The 27,695-nt window shown below is 40.9% G+C and overlaps 1 protein-coding gene and 1 long non-coding RNA gene across 3 annotated transcripts; both read left to right on the top strand.

Moving 5' to 3' along the window:
- Nucleotides 1–443: 443 nt before the first annotated feature.
- Nucleotides 444–676, top strand: LOC115952753. The gene is made up of 2 exons (XR_004083530.1): nt 444–484; nt 558–676. It is a non-coding gene; the product is annotated as an uncharacterized LOC115952753 (long non-coding RNA).
- A 17,958-nt stretch (nt 677–18,634) lies between these two features.
- Nucleotides 18,635–24,557, top strand: LOC115954247 (ras-related protein RABE1c-like). 2 transcript variants are annotated; one of them, XM_031072159.1, is made up of 9 exons: nt 18,635–18,778; nt 18,902–19,004; nt 22,224–22,296; nt 22,392–22,492; nt 23,220–23,285; nt 23,520–23,617; nt 23,797–23,859; nt 23,957–24,049; nt 24,273–24,557. In XM_031072159.1, exons 2-9 carry the CDS (start codon nt 18,932–18,934, stop codon nt 24,354–24,356), a joined length of 651 nt encoding a protein of 216 aa, XP_030928019.1. In that variant the 5' UTR covers nt 18,635–18,778; nt 18,902–18,931; the 3' UTR covers nt 24,357–24,557. The 2 variants fall into 2 exon arrangements, with proteins under 2 accessions (XP_030928019.1, XP_030928020.1); XM_031072160.1 differs by lacking the exon at nt 23,220–23,285 and having other exon boundaries at nt 18,637–18,778.
- The last annotated feature ends 3,138 nt before the right edge of the window (nt 24,558–27,695 follow it).

The following is a 27,695-nucleotide window of genomic DNA, read 5'->3' as shown; positions in this document are numbered from 1 at the left end:
TAAGGGAAAGATGGTATCTAGAAAAGTGCTGTCGGTAGAACGGTTTGTGCCCGGTGCCAGACAATCCAATCAGCCCCCTCCTCCCGAGGGCCGGGGTCAAGTGCCGCAGCCTTCACCCCCACCGCAGGCCGGACGTGCCCGGAAGAAGCAAAAGGTCACCGATCAACCTTCCACTTGCCCGGGCGAGGTCGCTGCCCAGACTCCTCCCCGTCCAACAGGTGGTATTGTTATCCGTGAGCCGCCGACTGAAGCCGGCACGGGGGGCGCGTCCTCCTCCCAAGTGGCTCCTGCGTGGGAGCCGAAGATCCTTCTGGACGGCAAACCATTGCCGTCAACCGCCTGCATTCGGATGTGGGATAAAGGCGAGGGCGGCCGTATTGCCCAATCTTTGGCCGAAGCTCTCCAACTTCCCGAGGATGTGCATGCCTTCGAGGATGGATCCGAGGAGTCCGTAGGGCGCCGGTTAGAGTGGCACGCCATTGCGGTAATTTTTTTTGTCTATCTAGTTCTTCATACAGGTTTCCTTTTGCCTTTTTTCTAACTTTTGTCCTTGCTAGGCTGCTCAAATGGCCCACATTGTGGCTGCTCGGGCACGGGAGCTTGCTGAGGAGAGCGAGCGCGAGAAGGAGGCGCGCGAGGCGGCGGTGAAAACGGCTAAGGAAAAACTGAAGGCCGCCGACTCTGCTGAGAAAAAGGCTGCAGTTGCCGAGAAGAACCGGTCCCTGGCCGAGAAAAGGTGTGCGGAGCTCCTAACCCAGCAGAATGAGACGGAGCTTAAGCTAGCCCAAGCCATCAGCCTTAACACCTCCAATGCCGAGGAGATAGCTGACCTTAGGGCAGGCTTGGCAGCCGCGGAGCAGAAATGGTATGATGTCGGCTTTGCTGATGCCGAAAACTCTGTAGAGCCGGTGGTCGCTCGGGCTAGGAATATGGGCTTTGAGGCCGGGTGGTTTGCCGCCCTTCAGGCAATGGGTGTTCCTGAGGATTCGCATCTGAGAGACCCCGGCCAAATCCCATTCCCGAGCCCCGCCCCTGCTGCTCAGGGTACCCCGGTGGCGATTGACGAGGAAGAGACAGCCAGTATGAGGGAGCTGGTTGAGCAAATCGATGCTCACGCCGAGCCTGAGGAAATGGAAGTCACCAGTATCCCGACTGTGCAGGAGCTTCTCGGTGAGGCCCCGCCTTTTTCTTTGGCCGGCCAGCAGGAAGTGATACCGCCGAACCAACCTCCCCGCTAATTTTGCTTTTATCTTGCTTGCTCATTTTTATTTTATTAGTTTTACTTGCTCACGTCACCGGGATGCGGTGACCGAACATTTGTTTTATTTTGTTGGTTTTATTTGCCTATGTCACCGGGATGTGGTGACCGAACAATTGCTCTACTTTAATTAGAAGTCCGTTTTCTTTTTCCGTTTGAATTTGTCGAATGAAATTATCTCTGTTCGTGTTTTGCTTGAACCACGCCAGTGCTATGGCTGCTTAATGTAATAGTACCCCCGAGAACCATTTACGCGGCGCTTAGTGTATTTTGAGAGCGCTTTTTGACTTAGTATTTGAAAAAGGGTCGGGTTAGGCTTTGGCTGAACCGGGAATCGAGCCGAGGGTCAGGTTTTCGTACTTAGAGAATTATTTGTAGGTTTCCACCTGCTCGGCGATAGTGATCGAGCCGAGGATCAGGTTTCTATCCTTAGATTATTATTTGTAGGTTTCCGCCTGCTCGGCGATAGTGATCGAACCGAGGGTCAGGCTTCTGTCCTTAGAGACTTATCTGTAGGTTTCCACCTGCTCGGCGATAGTGACCGAGCCGAGGATCAGGTTTCTGTCCTTAGATTATTATTTGTAGGTTTCCGCCTGCTCGGCGATAGTGATCGAACCGAGGGTCAGGCTTCTGTCCTTAGAGACTTATCTGTAGGTTTCCACCTGCTCGGCGATAGTGATCGAGCCGAGGATCAGGTTTCTGTCCTTAGATTATTATTTGTAGGTTTCCGCCTGCTCGGCGATAGTGATCGAACCGAGAGTCAGGCTTCTGTCCTTTGAGATTTATCTGTAGGTTTCCACCTGCTCAGCGATAGTGACCGAGCCGAGGATCAGGTTTCTGTCCTTAGATTATTATTTGTAGGTTTCCGCCTGCTCGGCGATAGTGATCGAACCGAGGGTCAGGCTTCTGTCCTTAGAGACTTATCTGTAGGTTTCCACCTGCTCGGCGATAGTGATCGAGCCGAGGATCAGGTTTCTGTCCTTAGATTATTATTTGTAGGTTTCCGCCTGCTCGGCGATAGTGATCGAACCGAGAGTCAGGCTTCTGTCCTTTGAGATTTGATGGTGATTCTTCCGGCGTACGGCTAAGGAATGAAAAATAGCTTATACAAAAGGATTCATCATGCTCTTAATTTCAATGGGATACAAATAATGGCTTACACCGATGATTATGCGTAGAACTTCTTCAAGTTGTTGGCGTTCCATGGTCGAGGGAGTGGCCTCTCGTCAAGGTCTTCCAAGTAGTAGGCCCCTGCACCCGCAATAGCTGTGACTCTGTATGGTCCTTCCCAACTCTGAGCGAGCTTCCCTGCAGTCAAGTCCCGCATGTTTCCCACTACCCTTCTTAATACTAGTTCCCCGGCAATGAACTCCCTGCTCTTTACATTTCGGTTGTACCTTTGGGCCAGCTTCTGTTGATACTCGGCAAGACGTATGGTCGCAGCCTCCCTGCATTCTTCTAGCCAATCCAAACGCTCCATCATCAGGTCGGCGTTCTGTACGGGGTCAAACCCGGCGACCCGTGCACTGCATAAGCTCACCTCGGTTGGTATGACTGCTTCCGAGCCGTATGTCAGGGAGAACGGGGTTTCACCCGTGGATCTCCTAGGGGTCGTGCGGTACGCCCATAATACACTGGGTAGCTCTTCCGCCCATCTTCCCTTTACTCCGTCCAACCTTCTTTTGAGCCCGTTCAAGATAGTCTTGTTTACCGCTTCAGCTTGGCCGTTGCTTTGTGGGTATGCCGGGGTTGAATACTTGTTTTTGATGCCAAGCTTACTACAAAAGCTCCGGAAAGCATTGCTGTCGAACTGCAGCCCATTGTCTGATACCAGCGAATTCGGCACCCCAAACCGTGTAACTATGTTTTTCCATACAAATTTTTTCACGTCGGAATCCCGGATATTAGCCAAGGCCTCTGCTTCAGCCCACTTTGTGAAGTAATCTACTGCCACCAATACAAAACGGCGGTTCCCCGTTGCCCGGGGGAAAGGCCCAAGGATGTCAAGCCCCCATTGTGCAAATGGCCACGGGCTGCTGACAGGATTTAGCTGTCCTACAGGTTGATGGATCATTGGGGCGTGCTTTTGACATTGTTCGCAACTTCGTACGTATTCGGCGGCATCCTTCTGCATCTGTGGCCACCAAAACCCCTGTGTCATTGCTCGGTGTGCCAAAGATCGTCCCCCGGCATGCCCGCCGCACACTCCCTCATGCAGCTCGGTCAGGAGCTCTTTGACCCTGTCTGGATGTAGGCATAAGAGGTAAGGGCCTGCAAAGGATCTTCGGTACAATTTTCGGTCTGAAGACAGCCAGTATCTGGGAGCCATTCGCCGAATCTTGTTGGCCTCGGCCTCATTCTCCGGAACTTTATCCTCGGCAAGGAAGTCTATGATCGGGCTCATCCAACTTGGACCAGCTACTGCCACCTGCGCAATCTCTACTCCGGCTTGGTCGGGAACATTCTTCACCTGGATGCTTGGCTCCTTTACAAGTTCTACCGTGATGAGCCTTGGCGTATCCTCGGTAGCCGATGAGGCTAACGTGGCAAGAGAGTCAGCGTGCTTGTTTTGTGACCGGGCTACCTGGGATATCTTTACCGTTCCAAACTGACTGATAATCTGCTTTGCCGCGCCGAGATAAGCTTTCATTCTGGGGTCCCGAGCTTCGAAGTCCCCAGTGATCTGACAAACCACCAGTCGAGAATCAGAGTAGATCTCTATGTCCTTTGCGCCCAGATGTAATACTGCCCTCAATCCGGCCAACATGGCTTCGTATTCGGCTTCGTTGTTCGAGGCTTTGAACCCCAGTCTGAGGGAGTGTTCCAGTCGTATACCCTCCGGGGTGACAATGACAATACCAGCCCCGGCCCCCACAGCATTCGATGCACCGTCCACAAATAACCTCCATGGGCGAATCTCCGTACTACAGATTATTTTGCCTTCATCCTTGGGTGTAAACTCTGCGATGAAGTCAGCCAGAACCTGTCCCTTCACCGAGCTTCTAGGCCGGTATCTTATGTCAAACGATCCCAACCGAGTCCCCCACTTGGCAATCCGCCCTGTGAAGTCTGATCTCTTCAATAGTGACTGCAATGGATACTCGGTGAGGACGAACACTGTGTGTGCCTGGAAGTAATGTGGCAACTTTCTCGTGGCGTGCACCAGAGCCAAAACTAACTTCTCGAGAGGCAGGTACCTTGTCTCGGCATCGACCAAGGTTTTGCTCACGTAATACACCGGCATCTGCACTCCCCGGTCCCTTAGCAACACAGCACTTACCGCATGGTCGGTGACAGCGAGATACATAAACAGATCCTCTCCGGGATCCGGGGCCGTCAACCTCGGCGCCTTTGCCAAATATTCCTTTAGCTCTCGAAAGGCTTCATCGCAGCTCTCGTCCCATAGAAACCCCTTCCACTTTTTCAGAAGCTGATAAAAAGGCCGGCAACGGTCGGCAGACTTGGAGATGAATCTGTTCAGGGCCGCTAGCATTCCAGTGAGCACTTGCACCTCTTTGGGATTGCTTGGTGGTTTGAGGCGGTTCACGGCTTCTATCTGGTCGGGGTTAGCTTCTATACCCCGAGTAGAGATCAGATACCCCAGGAACTTACCAGCCCCCACTCCGAAAGTGCACTTTTCGGCATTCAAGCGCAATTTATACCGACGTAGTATCTCAAACACTCCCCGGAGATCTTCGGTGTGCTGCGACTCAATTCTGCTTTTCACCACCATATCATCGATATAAACTTCAACCGTGCATCCAATTTTTTCTCGGAACATTCTCGTCATCATTCTCTGATACGTAGCCCCGGCGTTCTTTAGTCCGAACGGCATGACCTCGTAGTGATAATTCGCATTCGGGGAGATAAATGCAGTCTTTTCTCGGTCTTCGGGCGCCAAGGCAATTTGGTGGTAGCCCTGGAAGGCATCCAGGAAGCTCATCCTCGGATGCCCGTACGTTGCATCTACTAGCTGGTCAATCTTGGGCATCGGGAATGGGTCCTTGGGACATGCCTTGTTCAAGTCTGTGAAATCCACACAAACTCTCCATTTCCCGTTCTTCTTCTTTACCACGACAGTGTTTGCCAACCACTTCGGGAAGAATATCTCCTTTATGGCTCCGGCATCCTTCAGCCGCTGTACCTCCAGGTTTACTGCCTCGACGTGTTCCCTCGACGCTCTTCTCGGTTTCTGCTTCTTTGGGGGGAATAACGGATCCACGTTGAGTCTGTGGACAATGAACTCGGGATCTACGCCGGGCACTTCATACGGGCTCCACGCAAAAACGTCCACGTTTTGCAATAAGAACAGCAACATATCTACCCTTTCCCGGTCGTTCATGCTTGTACCTATCTGGAAATACTTGTCAGCATCTGGGAGAATCCTTACCTTCAGCACCTCCTCGGCAACGTCCGCCCCAGCTTCCCCCTGGGGTTTCTGTAATTGCTATGAATTTTCTTTCTCGTTCTCCTCAGTTCGACCGAGCTGTTCGTTCTCCCACCGGACCGCGGCGACGAGGCACTGCCTCGCCACCTGCTGATTCCCCCTTACCACGGCAACTCCATTCTCGGTAGGAAATTTCACTTTTACGTGAAGGGTGGACGGGACAGCCCCCATTGCGTGAATCTACGGCCTTCCCAGGATTGCGGTGTATGGTGCGAATGATCGGACCACTATAAATGTAACTATAACTGTCTTGCCTTCCATGTTCACTGGGAGAGAGATCTGCCCCTCGGGAATTACAACCCTCCCATCAAACGAGACCAACGGCGTGTCATACTTCGCCAAATCCTGGGTCTTTAACCCTAGCCCTTCAAAGAGATCCGGGTACATGACGTCGGCTCCGCTTCCTTGATCAATCATCACCCTCTTCACCAGGAATCCGCCTATCCGGGCTGTCACCACCAAAGCATCGTCGTGGGGTTGGACCGTCCCCTCGAAATCATTTTCTCCGAACGAGATGGTCGGCCGTCCACCTTTTTTCTTCTTTTTGGATGATTCTCCTTCCGCGCAGGCTACTGTCAGTATCCTTTTAGCCGCTGCTGCCCTTCTTGGTGCGGCATGGATGACTTCGATTACCCCCAGGGGTGGTGGAAGGGGATTCCTTTTCTGTTGGGATCCCTGCCCGGTTTCTCGGTTAACGGAATCTGTTACAAACTCTTTTAAGTACCCGGCCCTTGCTAGCTGTCCGAGATGATCTTTTAATACCCGGCACTGTTCAGTCGTGTGCCCCTTGTCTCTGTGATAGGTGTAGTATAAGTTTTGGTTCCTCCGAGATGGGTCGCCCCCCATTTTGTTCGGCCACCTGAAGAATGGCTCGTCTTTGATCCGTTCCAGGATCTTGTGAACTGGCTCTTTAAACACCACATTGACCCCGTCGATCTGCCCCTCTGGTCCCTGCATTCTGAAGTCTCGTTTCGGTTTTGCCGGCAAAACGTTTTGCCGAGATCTCCCCACTAAAGGAGCTTTCCCCCTGCTTTGCAACCGGTCATCTTCCAGGCGTTTGTACTCCTCTATGCGTCTCATCAGTTGCCTCATGTCCTCGGGGGGTCTTCTCGTCAGTGACTCCCGTAATTCAGAATCCTCAGGGAGCCCCATTCTGAAGGTGCTTGCCGCAATTTTCTCGTTTCCTCCACCAATCTCGTTATAGAGTTCCCAGTATCGGCTGGCATAACTCCGAAGGGTTTCCCCAACCCTCATCTTCATGGAAAGTAGTGCGTCAACCGGCTGTTGCACCCGGCTACATGTCACGAACCTGCTGCCGAATTCCTGAATCAGCTCGGCAAAGCTGTGTATGGAGCCCTTCCGCAAACCATTGAACCATCTTAGTGCCGTGGAACCGAGACTAGAGGGAAAAACCTTACACATTAATGCATCGTTGTGCGCATGCAAAGACATCATGTGGATGTAATGGCTAACATGCTCCACGGGGTCTGTCCTTCCCTCATACGAATTGAATGGTGGTCGTGTGAATCTGCTCGGCATAGGGGCCCGTTCAATTTCATCGGAAAACGGTGACCGGGCAGCCATCCGTAGAGCCCGGCTCATTGCGTCCATGGAGGCATTGTGGTGTAGTCGTTCTTCCGGTGATTCTGATCCTTGGTGATCATAACCGTGCGACCGTGAGCGGTTCCGTCGATTGCGTGGTTCCCGTGATTGCCGGTGCGACTCTTGGGAGCGCGACCGGTCTCGGGACCGATGCGTATTAGACCGGCTGGAGGCCTCACCCTGGTTTCTCCTTTGCTGGGAGTTGCGATTCCTTTCATCTCGCCGAACCCTTGCTTCCAGCTCTAGGTCCATTACCAGTCTGCGTAACCGTTCCAGCTCTCGGTCCCTTTCGTCATGCCGCCGATGCGCCGAGACGTCCGAAACCGTCCAGTGTGTCTGAGCCGATCCTTCTCCTTGTCCGGACCCTTCCTCCCTTCTTGAGTGCTCCCTATCTTCCCGCCTTTTTTGCCTTCTCTCCCTCCATGTTGACCCCCGAGAAGATCCCATGGAGCCGCTTGGTGCACGCTCCTCAGACATCCTCGTCGTTTGAGTCCCAGTCGAACTACAGCTTTGTAGGAGGGCCCCACGGTGGGCGCCAATTGTAAGAACCAAGTACGAGGCCTATGGGCCTTGGATTACTATGGGCTCACAATCTATTTGTAGTGGGCTTGAAGATTTCCTACTATGGGTCGTTCTCGGCAGAGACTCAAAGCAACGCCCAGTTTGATGTTCACTCTTTCACTCTTTTCTCTCCAAAATCCCCTTTCTTCTCCCATCTTTCTTCTATTTATAGCCAAGGTTAGTGGGAAGATCATGATTACAGCCACCGTTTGTGCTATTGAAGGTCCAATATCATTTGATTTAAGTGGATGTTTAGGTGAGAGGGCGGTGCTGCATTTATGATCTTGGAACTTGATTCCATCTGGACCGATAATGCTCGGCAGCACCGTCTCCCGTGCATACCACATTTTCCCGGGAATGACTCATGTACATGACCGGGAACGTTTGACCGAGCCCACCTTGGAACTTAATACCCTACACTTGTTTGTTATTTATGAATCCCCGGGAATGGCGTAGGACGACTGGACCTTTCGGCTGGGCCTGTGGCCAAAGCCAGTACGGGACAAGGCCCAGGGCCTGTATGGGCCTGGGATCACCGCACTGTACAATTGGGGCAGGGCCCGGGGTCTGTATGGGCCTAAGGTCTCGGTGCCGTACACACACATTTAAAAATTATTTTACTACAGTACTTTCAGTTTTCAGATGTACTGTTCACGCATTAAAAATATTAAAATTGGGTCCCACGATACTATTCACACATTTAAAAATTATTTTGCTACAGTACTTTCAGTTTTCAGTTTTCAGTTTTCAGTTTCAGCAACAATAAGCTCAATCCAAACGGACCCATAATATGTGGTCATGAAGGGCTTCGCAAGTAGCCGTTCTGTGGCACTGCACAATGGCCAGTCCGTGGGTTCCAATTTTTTTATGCTTTTAGGTTGAAAACATAACTGGGTTTTAAGGCTACGTTTGGTTCGATGTAAATCAAATTCCGAGTGTAAAATGAATGCAGGGAAAAATGAATTTCTGTAAGGAAAATGAAATCCGGATGTTTGGTTCTGTAATGGAAAATAGTTCGGAAACGATTTTTGGTGTTTGGTAACATTTTGAAAATGCTATTTTACTACAAATGCTTCATATTTTCTCAGCTTCCAAACAAATTTTATAATAAAAAATTTCAAAATATACACTTAATACAATCAAAAATCAAAATAAAATTATTTATTCACAATATATCCATAATATACTCGGTGAGAGGAGGAAGAAAGAGTAAGAGATAGATCGGTATCAACGGAGGACGGCAGTGGCGAGATCGAGAAAGAGAGAGATTGGTACCAACGAAGGACGACGGCAGCTAGATCGGGTGGGTATGGATCGAGCAAGGTGGGTGTGAGTTTGCCAAAATGTGGATTGGGTTATGTGGGTAGATGGGTAGGTTGGATGTGGATCGGAGCTCATGGAGGAGGGTAGCTTGGATGATGGCAGGGGTGGTGATGGCGGTGGTGGATCGGAGACATGCAACAGTGGAGCATGGCGGTGAGGTTGAGTGGGTGCGATCTTGGTGCGAATGAGCCGGTGGGATCTCGATGGTGCGACATGATTTGGGCGGAGGGGGCGGCACGATCTGGGCTGGCCTTGGCTTGGCTGGGTGGCCGGAGCTTGGCATCGGACTGTGTGTGGAGTTGAGGTTGGTGCGTGGGCTGGAGCTAAAATGAGGTTGGTGCATGTGTGAGAGGATTGTAATTCATTTGAAGGTAAAATAAAACCTGAAATGGTTTTACACCCGAAATGCCTTATTTTACAGTCAACGCGAAATACCAATTCCGTTTGACCCAATTTTCAGTACCTACCAAACACACACGCGGGTGTAAAAACATTTCCAGAAATCCTTTAAAACCAAAAAAAACGCAACCTTAGGTGCCAAACGGGTTTTAAGAGATACTTCATCGTTAATGGATGATAGGAAATGAGTTATAGAGTGATGAGTGAACATTTTTTTTTAACTCAAACAGCCCCTAAGTATTTTAACACACATGGGGAAAATGAAGAAGATTTTAAAGAAACTAATGGTGGTATATATTCAAAAAGGTCTAACTCTTAGATACACAGCATAAACTTTAAATTTTTTTAACTCACACTCATTTTTTTAATATGAAATTTACCCACCGTAAATTGACCACATGGGCATATGTGACATTTGCATTAAAAAAAATATAAATACAATTAAGTATTTGAAAAGCATATTCAAGTGAATGGAAACCATTCTTAATAAATAAAATTCCCATTGTAGCGTGTTATGAGTCTGTTTGGATATAACTTATTTTGCTGAAACTGAAAATTGAAAACTGAAAACACTGTAGCAAAATAATTTTTAAATGTGTGAATAGTGCATGAGACCCATTTTTAATGAAAAAATTGTTAAAAAGTGAAATTTGTGGGTCCATGAACAGTGCAAGGATGCACTGTTCACGGACAAAAAGTCAACAAGTGCGGCTACCAAAAAAAAAAAAGAGCTGAAACACATGAAAAACTAAACGTGGACGCCAGAAGCTGAATCCAAACGGTCACTATATGTACCATGATATATTCCATTTACTTCTCTTATTAGTTATTACTAATAAATAAAATAAAAATATTTTTAACATAATAACATCTGACAAAGTTAAAGTATACTTTCTTCTTCTTGTCCTGTTTGTTAAATTTTTAAAGTGTCTAATGCATTTGTTCTCAATTATTATGGCATGCAACCAACTGACCAACAAGGCAAAAAAATAATTTAAATATTTAAAAAATACATGTATATGCCATTTTGTTCTCAGTTATGCCACACGACGAGACATCAATAAAAAAAGAAAAAAAAAAAAAAAAGACAATCTATCTAGAAGACTAGAACGGGTAAAAAAAAGATTGGAAATTTTGGTGTATAAAAAATCATATAATAATGATAAATTTGTGACTTGGTTTTAGGAGGTACTAGGACTACAACTTGGTTTTGTTGGCAACAATCAGTTGGCAACTGGCCTCAAACCATGATACCTTGCGTGTGGAGGTTTAAAAGCCAAATATAATAGTATATATGTCGAGTGAGAGTCGTTGGTTAGGTTGAATGATGACAAAACTAAGAATGCTTCATGGATTTGGTGAGTGTAGACATCTTATATTATATTTGTATCCCAATAGACTACCGGACCAATTCGTGATCCGACCCGGTACTTTTGAGTCCCATGGTAGCCACTAGCCCAATGAATTAGGCAATGGATTGATTTTTCAGCCCATGGATGCCCATTGGGCTAGCCCGTTAGCCTACAATATATAATAAAATAATTTGAGGAGTGTGGGGTGGCCTGCAATATATAATAAAATAATTTAAGGGGCTAGAACGTGAGATATGAGAGAGAAAGATGTAAGACCAAACACCTCTAATCACTAGGGGCCCGTTTGGCATATGTGTTTAAAAACTGAAAATTGTTGTTTGAAAATATTTGTGAAAATACGTGTGGGTGAAAAAGTGCATTGAAATGCGTGAAATGTTGTTTAAAAACTGAAAATGGTTGTTTAAAAACACAAACCAAACACCCCCTAGGATACCGAAAATGGCTATATTTAGTTATGCTTAATTAATATATATTTTTCTACTGAGTTAGATAAAGAGAGGGAAAAAATAAAATTAAATTAAAACTCAAAGTAAGTAGAAAAATGTATATTAATTAAGCATAACTATTGTAAGGGGAGAGATTAATGCCCTTGAATAAAATATGCGGGGAGGCTAAACTGAGACTCAACATTGGGCTTCAAGGTACAGGGACCCGACCAAACCAACCAAATATGACCGACCTGAAGCCCAGCAGGCGGATCCAAATAGCTTGGTCTGTCGGATACGAGATTTCTTCCTTTAAAAACCAAAACTTTGGTTCTAGTGGCAGGTTAAAGGATTAGAAAATATAAATCAACCTGATCAAAGTATATTAAAATTACTTTTAAATTCCCCCCCCCCCCTCCCCTCCCCTCCCCTCCCACGTTTCCTCTCATTGGTAGAAAATCTACCAACTTATCTTTAGAAATTATATTTTGTTTAGCCCTCATAATGTTTAGGCAAAGTGATAAGGTTTAAGATTTTTTCCCCACGTGTCTTCCTCTCACTGGTAGAAATTCTACCACCTATCTTCAAAATATATTTTTTTTTCATCTCTCATTAGTTTCTAGGTAAGTTGTATACAATTATCTTACACTTTTCCTACATGCAAAATCAAAAACAACCACTCAAACTCAAAATAAAAAATTTGGATATCTCTCTCTCTCCCTCTCTTTAGTTTTCACTTTTCACTTTTCAAGCTCTTTCCAGTCTCCATACTCCTCTCCAGCTGTCTCTATCATCACCATGTCGCTACCTCACTTTCTTTCCTCCACGGTCAAAATGAGTTTAGTCTCAGTATATTTTCTTCCTTTCTCATCTCTCTTTTTCTCTATTTTGAGATATGAGTTTATAATTTGTTCAAATCACTTTATAGTTATTGATTTGATTTGTTTGGTCATAAATTTGAGTTATTACTTATTGTGGGGGCCGGTCAGTCACTAGAACTATTAAAGTCAAGTTAATTGGGCCTGTGGCCCATCCGAGGAGGCAAACCTGCCCGAGGAGGCCCATATCAGATTAAAGGGGTAACCAAACGAAGGGAAGAGGGAATATCATGAAAGGGGAGTTCAGTATTCGTTCGAGGACAAAACCCTTCTCGGCAATACGAGTCCGAGGACGATCAGGACGCCATCAGGTAACAAACATATCTCGGAACTACGTCACCACTTAAGGTGGGATAAGGGGCCAAAGGTGGGAGAGAGAGGGCAAACAAATATCTACGGTAACAGCTGCCTCCGCATTAATTGCCTCTCAACCAACTCTTTGGCCGCATTAATGTGGAAGTGATGCCTGAACAGTGATGAAGTAGCCTTACAGCTACTATAAGGAGGTTCCAGAAGATGTTAGATGGGACAGAAAGAGATCCCCTGAACCCAACCTACACGTGTGTGGTGAAGATGGAATAAAGAGGGCGGTATATAACGTGAAAAGAGGGCATGCAGGAAGGGGATCGGAACATAGAGAAGAAAAAAGAGAAGACTCAGAAAGAAAACGTGAAAAACAAAAGAACTGTATCTATTTCAAAGAAAAATCGATTGTTGTATCAGCTCTGATCCATCAATAAACGTGAGGTTGAATCTTTTTATTCTACGGAAGTTAATCTAGTTCTTGAACATCCACGCTCTACAAATTATATTGTTTGAGCATTTTTACGTGCGAACCCAATATCATTTTTGATCGTTACAAATCGAGTCCTTACACTTATCAAACTTGAAACATTAACATCAAAATTTAAAATCCTATCACATTTTTATTTTGTTTATTTGATTAGTATTTTATTGATCATTTGTTTGATTTGTTTTATTAATATTTTTTGATTCATTTTGTTGACCAATTTGTAGCCCAGACTTGCCAAATCGATGATTCTAACTTGCCCAACTAAAGACCCAAAACGTCGGGTTGGACCAGTATGTTCGATCGAGTATGAGTCCAATTTTCAGTCAACCAACTCAATCAAGTCGAGTACGGGTCAGCTCCAAACCTAATCCAACTTATGGACAACCCTAGGTGCAATCCAAAGGTTTTTGGTGTAGTGATAGGCCTATCCAAGCAAAAAGTAAAGGTTGTACCTTAGCAAGACAACATCAAGGCTCAAGGAAACATTTTGTGATAATTAGTAAATACAATGATAATTCTATTACAACAAACACAAAAAATAAAATAAGTGTGCACATCAGAAAATTATTATGTTCTTTGATCAAAAGGGTCTTAAGTACTTTTTCCTACTACCATATCAACATGAGAGAAAAACTCTATTGTCACAGATACATTATATCATTCAATGGAAACAAGTGGTAAAAACTAGAGGTTCCATGACTATATATATAAAAAAAAGAAAAAGAAAAAAAGAAGAAGATGGCTATTTAGTAAGGAATGAAGGGAGAAAGAGAGAGTCCAGCTTAATGCAGCAAATATTTAACCAAGATTCTTATGGAAAATGCATAATGGGTAGTGAAGGCTACTTTCAAGTGAGTTGGCGAATAAATGTATGGTGATAGGGAAAGGAAGAGGTAGAGAGACTTAGCTATTTTTGGCCATCGGTGATGAAAGGCTACTTATAACTAATTAGAGAATATTTTTGGTGCTGGGATTTGTTAAAAAGGAAAGGAATGTGTTGTGGATAGGTGAATATGGATTTTTATGGACTGCAAGAGGTTATTTATGGGTTGGAAGTGCTGATTTACAAGCTAAAGGAGGTCTTATTTATGAACAAAGGGCTGGAAATAACAAGAACGACATATGATTTAAGAGAGGTTGGTCTATCTTGGGAGAGTTAATGAGGGGTTTTTTTTTAGTGGAGCTTAGGGGGTGATTAGCAAGGGTTAAAAAACATTGGGTTTGATTAGCAAGAAGAGTGTTAGAGTATTTAACCTAGGATTTGGCTAAAAATGGGGTGATTTCCTTTTGGGATTTTTTTCTCTCTTTTGAGTAATATTAGCTGGAGGTGAATATTTGACTAATCTTGCATTAAATGTTGAGATTCTAGGGATTGATTACAACCAATGAGGTTAAGGCAGGTATTAGGATTAGAATCTTGATTACTGCAATTGAGATTTGGGCCCTAAAGAGTAGGACTTGTCACCCCAAGCCAGGTGTCAAGTTTTTAGCCTACTTTAAAGGGTTCTATTGGAGATCTCTTTATGCCTTCCAACCACAATTCCCTAAATTTCTCCTTTTGGGGTTCATGGGCTTGAAACTTGAATTGATTCTTATACATATTTGGCACTTAGAGAGTTGGTTTGCTGGACCTTGAGTAATTTGGTCATGGCCTCCTTCTACTGGAACTAGAACTTGGGGAAGAAAATGAACATTTTTTGTCCATCAGACTTTAGGCGCCAGCCCAACCCCTGGGTATTGTTCATGTCAGGAGTGTTAGTGGTAGCAGGACTGATGGGACATGTAGTTAGCTCTTAATTTGGTTTGGGAGCTTGGTTCTTCTCAAAGGAGTTATCCAATTGAGTCTTGTTAGAGATGAACTAAAGGGATGCTGTCCAGTTGGCTTAGCTACTTGCTTTGGACTGTTTTGGTTGGTATTTTGGGTTGGGCTTAGCCTTGAGGGCTGAGCACTTCAGCTGGGCCTTGCTTTTGTGGTTCTCTCCACCTGGGCTTGTTCATTTTCCATCGCTTCTTGGGGTCCTACAATATGGAAAATGTTGCCACATATTGCTATGGGTGTTTCTTTTTACTCCTCATGGGTTTTTATTGTTAATAAAAATATAATGTATTCTTTGGTTAATGAATATTTGTAATTTGTTTTGGGTAATAATTTGCAAGGCTTTATAATAATAGTATTTGACATAAGCTTAATTATTTCAAAATGCTTGTTAATAATATTTACTATAAGGTTTTTAAATAATGACCTCCATGGTTCTTTTGGGAATAACATTTGCCATAGGTCTTAACAGAGGCAATATCTATGGGCTTTAAATAAGACTTAGTTAACATGACGTTCTCATGAGCTTTTGTTAAATGATGGGTTTGTAGGATGAATAATTACCATGGTGTTGAAAGTAAAAAAGTATGAATATAAGATAAGGGCAAGACTTAGGTACTGTTCCTTAGGTTACCTTCTTAAGATTCTGCCATGTGGATTTTTTCTTATGGGATGTAAGGATATTTTTTTTAATTAAATAGTCACATGATTGATTCTTAAGAAGGGAACCTAAGGAACAACACCAAGGTACTGTACCTAAGTTTTGTCAATAAGATAAATAGTGACTATGAGTTTTTATATAGATTTCATGGGTTTAAGATAAACAATCATAGCCTTCTATGAGCTTACCATGAGTTTTGAAAATAGAGAATTACCATGAGTTTGTGATATGATTTAAAATAATTATTTATTATTATTTTTTTAATAAGATTTAAAATAATTATGGTTATGGGTTTAGGAACTTAAATAATCTTATTTGTCAAGAATTGTTTATCATTGGGTTTTAAGTAAAATACTTATGATATAGTATTTGCCAAGTATTAATAAATTTGGTCTTTTGATAAAATAGTGTCAAGTGGTTAGCTTGGATTTTTGATGTTATCAATAAGAATTGGGATTTGATGATGCCATGTAGCAATGTGCTTTGATAATAAGAATTGAGTTTTTCAAGTTGCCAATAAGAGTCGACCTTTGATGATGGCATGTGGCAATGAGCTTTGATAGTGCCAATAAAAATTGAGTTTTTTATGATGCTAATAAGAATTGGGTTTTATAGATATTTTGCATTAAGCTTGAACCATGGGCTTTGATTATAGGATTTGAATCCTATTGATAAAATAATTTGGCCTTGAGTTTGAACCATGAGCTTAGCTTTGTTTTTTTTTTTGTTTTTTTTATTTTTTAGGAAACAACCATGAGCTTTGTTAAATCATGATAATAGAATTAAATAGGATGCAAAATACTGGGCTTTTTGTAATGGTTTATATTTGTAGCGCAATCTAGTGATGTAAAGGAGAATATTTATGGGCAAACTTGATAATGGGATAAAAGATATATATAGATGCCTAATAATAATTTATTAATGGTATTTGGGGTTTTTTTTTTTGTTTTTTTGTTTTTTGTTTTGTTGTGTGAATGGGTAATGTTAATATCGAATAAAAATAAAACACGTGGCGGGTATGAAAGTGTGTACCTTAACAACTATATATATATTTATATTTATTGTAATAATGAAACTATTCTCAACTTAATATATTTATAAATGCATCAATGTACTTGCTTATTCCATTCAATACTAGTTACTCAATAGTTACACACCGAGAGAAAGAGATCAAAGAGGAAATCATCACCTTTCGAAGGTAGGTTCGGTCGCCATGCCAAATGTTGGCATACACTATGGGATGGTATTTTACCACGTAACAAAATAAAAATAAAATTTTTGAAAGTGGGATTAGATGCAAAAGTTGTTGGACTTGATGTCACAAAATTGTAGAACAACAACATTATATATCACTACTTGTTGCTAATTTTACTTTTAGGGAAGCTAATAAGCCACGTACCTCTAATGAAGGTAAAACATGATTTTCAGGAAGCCAACAAATGTGTTGATGCACTAATGTGAAGGAGGGTGGAAACTCTAGCAAGATTTTGCATTATTTGAGAACTTTCGTACAAATGTTTTACTATTACTTTTAAATTTATAGAGTTAGACTAATGTACATGTAGTTTATCCCTAAGGACCTAATGGTTCATAAGGCTTTGAAAGATTCATGAGGAATTGATTTAAAAACCTTTACTTAACATTTTAGAGCACCGATAGTGGATGTGGGATATGTGCCAAATGCTAAATATTTGGCATATATCCCACACCAAACACCATTTGACCCCATTTATCAGATGTGTCATATCTCATATTTTTTGCAACATGCTACAGTAAAGTCACAAATTTGCAACGGTACGGAACGCGTGTGGCAAACTGATTTATTCTTTTTTTATTCCTCTTTCTCTCTCATCTCTCCGTCAGTCTCACCTCTCTCACCCCAATCCTCTCCTTTTTCTCTCACCCCAATCCTCACTGCTCTTCCATGCCCATGATCACTTCCACGCCGACGTCGACGCTGATCTCTCTCTAGCAATGGTTTTTCTATTTTTTTTTTTGGATGTGGTTTGATGGGTTTGGTTCCGATGGAGGTGGGTGGGTTCGGATAGGCTAGGCTATGGGTTGGCGATGTCGGTGTGGGTCTATTGTCGGTGTGGGTCTGTTGTGTGGGTCAGCGATGACGATGATGGCGATGAAGATGGTGGGTTTGGAGTCTGGGTTGAGGTGGGAGGCGGTGGGTTTGTCGAGGTTTGTGATTGAGGTGGTGGTGGTGGTGGGGCTTCCGATTTGGTGTTGGTGAGCTATGGGTTGTGGGTCAAGGTTTTGGATCGGCGGCATTGTGGGTTGAGGTTGGTTGCGGCAGCGTTGTGGATTTTGGTCCGGTGGTTACTTGAGTTTGTTTGTTGATGGGTTGGGGTTTTGGGTCGGTAATTGGTTAAGGTAGTTGATGGGTGGCAAAGGATTTGGCTGGATTTGTTTAGGTTGGGGTTATGGTTGTTTGTTGTGGAATTTGGCTGGATTTGCTTGGGTTTGCTTTGAGTTGTGTTTTTGGTTGTGGAGGATGTGGTGGTTGTGTGGTGGTGACTGTTGGTTGTTGGCAGTAGTGTGATGGCTGTTGATTGTGTTGATGAGTTGTAAATATTATTTTAATGTGTAGTAAATATTATTTTAATGTATAGAATTGAATGATAAAACATCTGATAAATGTGATGTTGTAAAATGATGTGATAAAATAATAAAGTAGATATTTTATGTGGTAAAATGACATAATTTTTGTAATGACTAGTACGGATGCTCTTAGGGCTGTTTCCAGAAATTATTCACTCATTGTAATTACGTGCTGTAAGAGATATATATATATATATATATATTTTTTTTGCTTGTAAGATATTTGGTGTAAGATATTTGAATATTAAAAAAAAAGAAAAGAAAAAAAAAAGTCGTTGCACATGCACTGGCATTTTCCACAAAGCAACCTGTAACCGGCTAAACCAGTGTCGTCAACGACGTCTTTCATCTCCCCAGCGAATCAAAACATCGTCGTTTCATTAATCCGTCAAGTCTATTATCGTGCGTCCGATCGATCCAGATCTCAATGCATTCACAATCCAACGGCTCAAAAGTCCCCTCTCATAACTTACTAGTAATAACGCGCCTTTTCCAAACTTTTATTCTCTCCTCGAAAACCATTTTTCTCAACGGCCGACCGGTGCTGACGTTTCACCAGGGACGCTTCGTTTCCTCTTTTCTCTCAAAAACTTCGAATCTCTCTCTTTCTCTCTCTCACTCTTCCCTCCGATCTGGTACTTCCTTTTCACAAATCCTCCAAATTATCCTCTCAATTTTTTAAATTTCAAATTTTAAATTCATTTTTTGTTTTATTTATTTATTTATTTTATTAATCAATCAGTGTCATTTTCGTTTAGGGTTTGCTTCTTCGGTGATAGAATTTTTCAATGGCTGCTCCACCTGCAAGAGCTCGAGCCGATTACGATTACCTCATAAAGCTCCTTCTGATCGGCGATAGCGGTACGATTTTACTTTTTTGCCCTTTCAAAAAATCTGCCATTTCCTTTACTTGATTTGATCGTATTTTAGGCCTGATTCGATTGTAGTTTATGTTACTTTGAGCTAAACACCAACGATTGGCTAAATTTTAGTAGTTTTTATGAGGAAAATAATGGTGGATCTTTTGGTATGTAGTGTGGAATGCATTTCAGATTTGATTGGTAATTGTGTTATTAATTAACTGACTGCTTCTGAGTTTGGGGTTATTTGATAGTGCCACTTTAATAGGATTCTGTATATGATTTTAGCGCGGTGTAATTGAAAATGGCGACGCGTGTTAAACTTGTTATGCCAATGAGCTCTAGGTCAAATGGCATTTCCTCCTGTAATGATTGGATGAAGGGGGAGGGTGTAACTTGCCAATGAAAAGGGAAAAAAGGTAAGTAAGTGCTGTTTGGTTGAAGAAGGGTTGTCGTTGGGACAAAACTAAAAAGGAATGCCATTTATCTTGTTTTCCTCTGGAGTGTAAATGATTCTTTTGTCAAATTTTATGTCTTAAAATTTCAATTTGATTGCGCATTTTTTGAGATTCTCCTACATCTGTTCTCTTTGAGTTGGAGAAAACTCATATTCAGGTTTGGTTTTGGTTTTCCATTATCTGTCGGAATCCTGAATAATATTTTTTTCCGTTCCTCAGCCTTAATATGCGAATAAGAACTTGTGTGCAATAAACTTGAGATCCTTTCTTCAATTTGTAACATGAACAAGTCATTTAAAATAAATTACCATCATCAAGCACCATTCAACTCTCTTATAAAAATTGGATCTCATTGCATCTCTTGAATTTTTTCGAATTGAGTCTTGCTCTATAAATTCTTCCCAAATACATAGGTGACCAATTACAACTCTCTTATAAAAATTGGATCTCATTGCATCTCTTGAATTTTTTCAAATTGAGTCTTGCTCTATAAATTCTTCCCAAATACATAGGTGACCAATTAGACTTTAAGAATCCCAGTGATCAGTGATGCCTCCATACACTTTATTCACTCGCCATGCAGGTTCTCAATTCACAAGCTCAAATAGCATAAGCAAACAATGGCAACACACACACGCACACACCCAAAGAGAGAGACCAAATAGAAAATCATCACTGTCTGTGGGTAGGTTTGGTTGACTAGGCCTAGAGTCAGTAGACAGTGTGGGATGGTCTTTACCATGTAACAAACTGAAATTACAAACTGTGAAAGTGGAGTTAGATGCAAAAGTTTTTGTGGACTTGACATCGCAAAATTCTAGTACTGACAATGTTACTTCTTCGCCTATTGCTGATTTTAGCAAGCTAATATGCCACATACCTCTAACAAGGGTGAAACACTACTTTTTAAAAAGTCAACAAGTGTGCTGATGCGCGGAGGAGGGTGAAACTATAGCAAGATTTTGCATTATTTGAGCACCCTTGTTCAAATGTTTTAATTTTATTGCTTTTAAATTTAGACTAAATGGATATATATTTTAACCTCAAGAGGTAGGGTTAGTGGTTCTTGAGAGGCTTTATAAGATTCATGAAGTATTGGGTTCAAAACCGTTAGCTAGAATTTTTGGGGCCACTCGTAAGGAATTGCTCCTTGAAATTACTTGATGTATGTGTGATGCGGAGGGATTGCATACACCGCCGGGGGGGGCGGGGGGGGGGGGAATAATCAAGTGTTTGAAGAGATCGGGACAACTTTGTTAGTATTAAAAAAAAAAAAATTGTTGCATCAGTATTTTCCACAACTTATAAGAATAAAGATTCTCATGATTATTAAAAACTATGCCGATGAAAGAATTATTAAAAAGCACTTCTTTACGAGCATAAGTGTCCATCATCACTTAAATTTTTATCTTTGAGAACACTAGTGGGTTATTCAAATAAACATGTGTATGCAAACATTCCTTGTCCAAAAGAACACTCTTTAGGACTTGTATCAAACATGTGGTGTGCATCAATCTCTTGGATAGTTTCTTTAATATGTATTGAAGTACTTGCCTCAACATCACCCATTATCAAAGTAGACATCATAATCTGGTGGAGAATCCTAGTCTGTGGCACCATCTCTTTCTAAAAGTTCATCATTCAATTCAAATATTCACACCAACCTATCCTTCAATCTGCCTCTTGCCACATATTTTATGGGTCTAGCATCATGAAAAGAGTTTTCTTCTCTATTATCATTCTCATCTTCAAGACCACATATTGGTATGTCCTAGGGGTTGCAGTTGCCTCTTGGAATCTCCATATAGGCTACTGTTGGTTCCCATTGCTGAAGAACTTGTACAACAAATCTTCAATCATGCGCCTATTCTCAGCATCCCTGTTTGCTGGCCTTGGTTTCCCCTACCCCAAGATCTCTACCACTTAAAGTTGAGAGTTGAGACCTTTGACTCAAATCTAAATTTTGTGGCTTAAATCTAGGATCTTTTGCTTAAATCCACTTGATATGGTGAGGATAATTTAGTTCTAGTGTAGAAGAAGGGTTGGAGAAAAGGTTGCTTACAATGAGTCAAGAGGCTATTTATAAAGGTCTTTAATCCTACGTTTAACAATTTAATCCCAACTTTATTACAGGTTATATTACTTACATGCCAATTGTGGGTTTTAGTTAGCTTGACTAATAAAGTCTCTTGTTTTCGAATAAGGGACCTGAGTTTGAATCCCATCTACACCAAAAACCAATTGGTGTCTTGGCTTGATGATTAAGAGCAATGATTATAGAGTGGACATCATAGGCTTGAATCTTAGCATATCTATAAAAAAATGTTACATGCCAATCACATTACCTTTTTAAATTTTAAAGACATAATAATTAAATAAAACATAACATAAAGAAATACAATAAAATGGACTAATGGACCTTTCTTTCCTTGTTGGCTTAAATTCTCCTACATTACTATCACTAAAGGTCACCTGAATTTAGTGCTAGCTTGTAATGTGGGACTAGAAATAGTGTCAAGAGCCTTGTAGCTTAACTGACATCTCTTAGTGTTTCCAACATAGACATCTAGGGTTCAAATCCCTCTTTCCTCAATAACTATTGTATTATCGAAAAAAAAGTGGGACTAGAAAGAGTGATGTTTAATCACTAGAAGAGGCCTCTCATTTTTATATATATAATTTTTTTGAGATATACCTTGCATCTTGTATATATTGAATTAGGATGCTGAATACTTCTACTGTACCTGTATTTGACACGGCAGGTGTGGGTAAGAGTTGCCTCCTCTTGCGGTTCTCTGATGGGTCGTTTACTACTAGTTTTATTACAACTATTGGGTAAGTGATTTCTAAGCCAGTATATACTGGGAATTTTTTTTTTTGTTTCTCCATGATCAGTTTCTAATGTCACTGGGTTTGATTATCTTTTACAGTATTGATTTTAAGATAAGGACCATAGAGCTTGATGGCAAAAGAATCAAACTACAAATTTGGGATACTGCTGGCCAGGAGCGGTTTCGAACGATTACAACTGGTTAGTATCTGGCCTTGAAGGTGATATCAATTGGGGTTGTAAATGTACTATTTATACAAAATTTATGGTATTGCACACATTATGGGAAATGCAGTTTTGTGTTGCATTGTTTGGAGTTTTCATAAGTTTTACAAAACTTTTTTTTGTTATATTTGGCACAAAGGTGATTGAGAAAACTCACAATTGTGGGTGTTTTTGTATGTATTAGAGCATGTTTTTATAGAGGAGTAACATATAGTGTATGATATAACTAAACAGGAGCTTAAATAGTTTGCATAATCAATCAAATCGGAGTTGCAGTAAGGATTGACAGGCTGACATTTTAGCTGGTGTCTCCTGCCAAAAGCAGGAGCACGAAGGCATGGCATGTATGGATTAACTGTAAAGTACTTGAGCCTCTTGGCTTGGTGGTATCATTGAGGGGTAAATATATATGGTTTGCTCAATTTTAGCAGAGCTGTGTTTGCTCAGATATTATACTGTTTTAATATAGTTTTTTTTTTTTTTTTTTTAATTTAAATTTTTAAATTTTAATCTTTTAATTATAGTTTATTTATTCAAGAATAATACTTGCAGAGCTTTGTTTTAATTGATAAATATTTATGTTTGATTACCATCCAAGTGTTGCTTTGCCTAATTTCAAGTGTTAGAAGCTTTCAGCCAAAAAAAAAAAGATAAGAAAAGGAAGTGTTTTAGAAGCTTGATCAAGTATTGCTATCTTCTGCAGCTTACTACCGTGGAGCCATGGGAATTTTACTTGTGTATGATGTCACGGACGAGTCATCTTTTAACAGTAATGTCTTCCTTTACTCTTGTTATTTGAAGTTGGGAATCCTGTGATTATATTGATCACTCTTCTGCTTAACTGTATTTTATAGAGCAGACTAGATTTTTCGTGTTGCTATAATTGTGACACTTGATATCTTGAGGAGCTTCATTGCTTGGATGGAGTTTTTTTCCAATCAATGGTGAATATTAACTTTTCTGAGTATAAATGTTAATCAAACTGATTTATTTTTACATTCAGACATTAGGAATTGGATTCGTAACATTGAACAGCATGCTTCTGACAATGTCAACAAGATACTGGTTGGTAACAAGGCTGACATGGATGAAAGCAAAAGGGTCTGTCCTCCTCTGTGTGTGTGGGTGTGTGTGTGTGTGTGTGTGTGTGTGTGCATGTGCCTTCACATGCAGGTGTGCGCATGCATACGTGCATCAGTTTTCTTTTGGGTGCATGCCTACGTGCATCAGTTTTCCTTTGGTTATTACTTATGTTGACTTCATGATGACCTTATTTTCAGGCTGTTCCTACCTCAAAGGGTCAAGCTCTTGCTGATGAATATGGTATCAAGTTCTTTGAGACTGTGAGTAAACTTTGTTGCTTATATTGAGCTTACAGTACTAGTTGGATTTTTCTTTCTTTCTTCTTTCTTTTTATGTTGTGAAGCCTGAAAATTACAGAGTGCAAAGACAAATTTAAACGTGGAAGAGGTTTTCTTTTCAATAGCTAGGGATATTAAGCAAAGGCTGGCGGATACTGACTCAAGGGCTGAGGTATAAGTATAACTTTGTTCGAACTTTGAAGTCATAAAGTGATAAAAATAAATAAATGTAAATGGGTTTTCTTCTTTGCATGGCTAAGTTCTTGCGTATTTTTATTTTTTTATGACTCTATTTTTGAAGTATTTTACATTTAACTAAAAATCTACACCAATCCTATGTATATATGTCCTCTTTAGCTTGTTCTAACAGAGTTTTAATTGTTGGATCTTCTCAGCCACAGACAATTAAGATTAACCAACCAGACCAGGCTGCAGGGGCTGCCCAAACTGCCCAAAGATCAGCTTGCTGTGGATCTTAAGCACATCGTCCTGAAGATGGGATCACAAGGATACATTTTCAAAGCAACCAGTTTGATGGAAAAAACTAATTTTGTTATAAATGTCTTTGTTGCCTGTATTGCCTCTCGCTGTTATTATTTTACGATCACTACTCATTTGGGTATGAATAGTAGATCTTCGTATTCTAAGATTAATTATATATTAGTTTGTTTTCCTTTTTCGGTTGTTGGTTTTTTGTTTTTTTGGGAGCTTGATAGAATCTAATTTGTTCTTGTCAGATTGCCATTACGAATTCTGATGTTGATAGTTGATTAGCAACAGCCTGCCTTTTTTTCTTCAGTTTTTCATGATAACTGTGTTTAGGTTAGCTTATTTTCTTTGACTTATTTTGCATAAAAAATTGGTTAAATTTCATTAACCTACCCTAAGATTTGGGCCAATACCAATTAGGTCCAAGATATTTCAAAACTGGCTAAATTAGTCCCTAAACCCAAGTTAACTCCTAACCACCGTTAGACCCGTTAGTTTGTACCTGATTTCCCTTCTCCTCTCTCTAATTCGCTCCTCTGGCAGTCATCCCTCTCTTCTCTCTCTCAAGACAGCCAAAACAAAGTCTCTTGTACAAAACCACAAGAAACCAACACAAAAATCATAAGATTTAGTTTTGAATGCATGAACATCCTCTGCCAAAAATAAAAAGCTTGAGTAAGGGAAAGTGTCAATTTCACCAAAAAAATTAAGATCTAAAATTATGTTATTCCCATATTTCTCAAGCAGCCTACTGATATGAACAGGCTAGAAGGTGGGGCTGGAATGTGTTCAATGGTGGTGGAGCCTCAAATTTCCCATCATCTTCTAGTAGAAATAGAAACTTATTTTTTACAAAATTACCAAACCCATTTCAAAATCAACCCCAAAATCTCTTTTTCTTGACCCTAAAACACCTAGTGCCCCAGTTTACAAACCCAAATCAAAATCACTAAATCCCTAAAGCCAAAAGAAAACCCAATCACTAAATTAACCAATCACAAAACCAAAGACAAAAGGAGATTTTGGCCATAAACAACCGGAGGAAATAAAGAAGAGTATAAGAGAGATAGAGAGGATAAAGCGGCGATCAGTGGTTGTGGTGGTGTCGTTGAGCTCAGCTACCATCTGTGGTGGTGTGGGCTTCATGGAGCTATGGCTAAGCTTGAGAGAGAGAGAGATAACCATCGTTGTGGTAGTTCGTGTTGGCTATGGCCTGTTGGAAATAACCATTAGATTTTGAGGGATCTGATCTGAGTTTAGGGTTAGGGAGGGAATGAGAAAAGTTGAGATGAGAGGAGAGAGGGATGAGAAATATGAGAGAGTTTGAGAGAGGGGAGAGAGAGAAGAGAGGCTTAAATGACTAACGAGGCTTAAACGGCGTTTTGGACCAAGTTGGGTTTGGGGATGAAGTTGGTTAGTTTTAAACTGTTTTGGATCTCCTTGGCATTAGCCCAAACCTCAAGGTAGGTTAGTGAAATTTATCCTAAAAAATAAGTTGGGTGAAAATAAAATTGTACGTTTGTACATAGAGAAAAGTGAGCATTTAAAAAGATCCGGACACAAAAGTCAAATGGGGGTATTTATTTTTATTTATATTATTTTTTATTCTTTAAGATTAGCCAAATTAGAACTAAAAGATTCTATTGTTGTAAGTTAGGAAAGAAAGCTACCTCATCGCTAAAGAAATTCTTTCCTAAGTAACAACTTCTGTTTCGTTTGATTGATTCAGATGGAATGTAGGGCAGCCTATAAATAGAAGAGTGGGTTTTTCTGGTAGCAACAAACTGACATTTAGCATATCTAATTGGACAAATTTTTTCGTTGAAATTGATTTGGAACTTCTCCAATATATTATGTGATGATTAACAAAACTATTTATATGTATTAAATTACTTAATGCATTAAATATGTCATATAATTAAAGCACATCGTTTGAATTGTCATATATTGGGTTAAAGAAATTTTTCTTCAAATCAGTCTGGAAGTAAATTAGGTAAATTCTGATCAATTAGGATGGGGTTTAATTCACCCTATGTAGGAAATAAGTGGACTTCAAGCTAAAAAAAAAAAAAAAATGATGATTTCTAAATCCTAATCCTATATATTTACCTTCCTAACTCAAAAGCACATGTAGCATGACCAAGAAGTGGCCAAGAGCATTATAGTTCAATTAGTTGATACTTTTTGGTGTTTTCAATGGAGACATTAAGAGCATTCACAATGATGGTGGTATACTTAAATTTTTTTGCTAATGAGCTATAGTAAACTACCATCTATGACAGTTTATTGTAACTCAGAAGTTATAAAATGATGTTCTCTCTCTCTCTCTCTCCATAATTGACTGCCCTCTCGCCTAACCACTCCATTGAAACACACTGTCGGTCCCACTTATCTCTCTTGTGGTTGTCTCTTGTTCTCCTCTCTCACCTCTTTCCTCTATCTCTTTCGCCTCACCTGTCTCTCTCTATTCCTCCTCTCACCACCACTTTGCCACTGTAGACCATATCTCTTCTCTCTTTATTGGGATTGAGATCGAAATTTGGGTACGTATATTTTGTGATTGGGCTTTTGTTTTGTGTGTGTTCATACGAGTTGGTGGCTGTGGGTTTGGTGGTGGTGGTTGATTTTAATTGTGGGTTTTGTGGGTTTGGTTGTGGCGGTGGGTTGTGGTTGTGATGGTGGGTTGTTGTGGCTGGTGGTGCGGTAGCTAGTTGCTATAAGTTTTTGTGGTGGTTGTTTATTTATTTATTTATTATTTTAATGAGTTGTTTATATTATTTTGAATGAAGTGTTATAAAAAATAGAACCCTTGATGTTAAATGTATTGTAAAGTGAGGTAGTAAAATAGATAAAATAGTTTTTTGAGATGCAAAAGGCTAACTATTTTAGCACTATTACTGTAAATGCTCTAAGGGACAAGGTTTTCAAACCCGGACCATTTATTGAACCGTAAAAGGGAGAGGTTCAAGGTTTTTGAGGTCGAACCAAGGTCGAACCGGGGTTGAACCGTGATGACGTCATAATTAATTTAATAATTAATTAAAGCCTAAATATAAATATTAAATTTATAAAACTAGCAAAATTGACAATATATCTATATATGTGAGGGAAATTTAATGATTTTCAAGCATATATTTAATAATTAAATAAGAAAGTTAATAAAATAAATAATAACCATGAAAACATTAAAATTTATGATTAATTTTTGAAGTAAAGTTGAATATCTTTGAAGGATTTTAATTATAATTTTTTTTTATTCCTTGTAAGAGATGGATAATTTAATTAAGTAGAATAAAATTGTGTTAAATTGTTTTTTTTTTTTAAAAAAA

The sequence above is a fragment of the Quercus lobata genome, chromosome 7, assembly GCF_001633185.2.
Source record: "Quercus lobata isolate SW786 chromosome 7, ValleyOak3.0 Primary Assembly, whole genome shotgun sequence".
Classification (NCBI taxonomy): Eukaryota; Viridiplantae; Streptophyta; class Magnoliopsida; order Fagales; family Fagaceae; genus Quercus; species Quercus lobata.
Note: the sequence above shows the minus strand (reverse complement) of the source record. Positions and strands in the feature narration are given on the sequence as shown.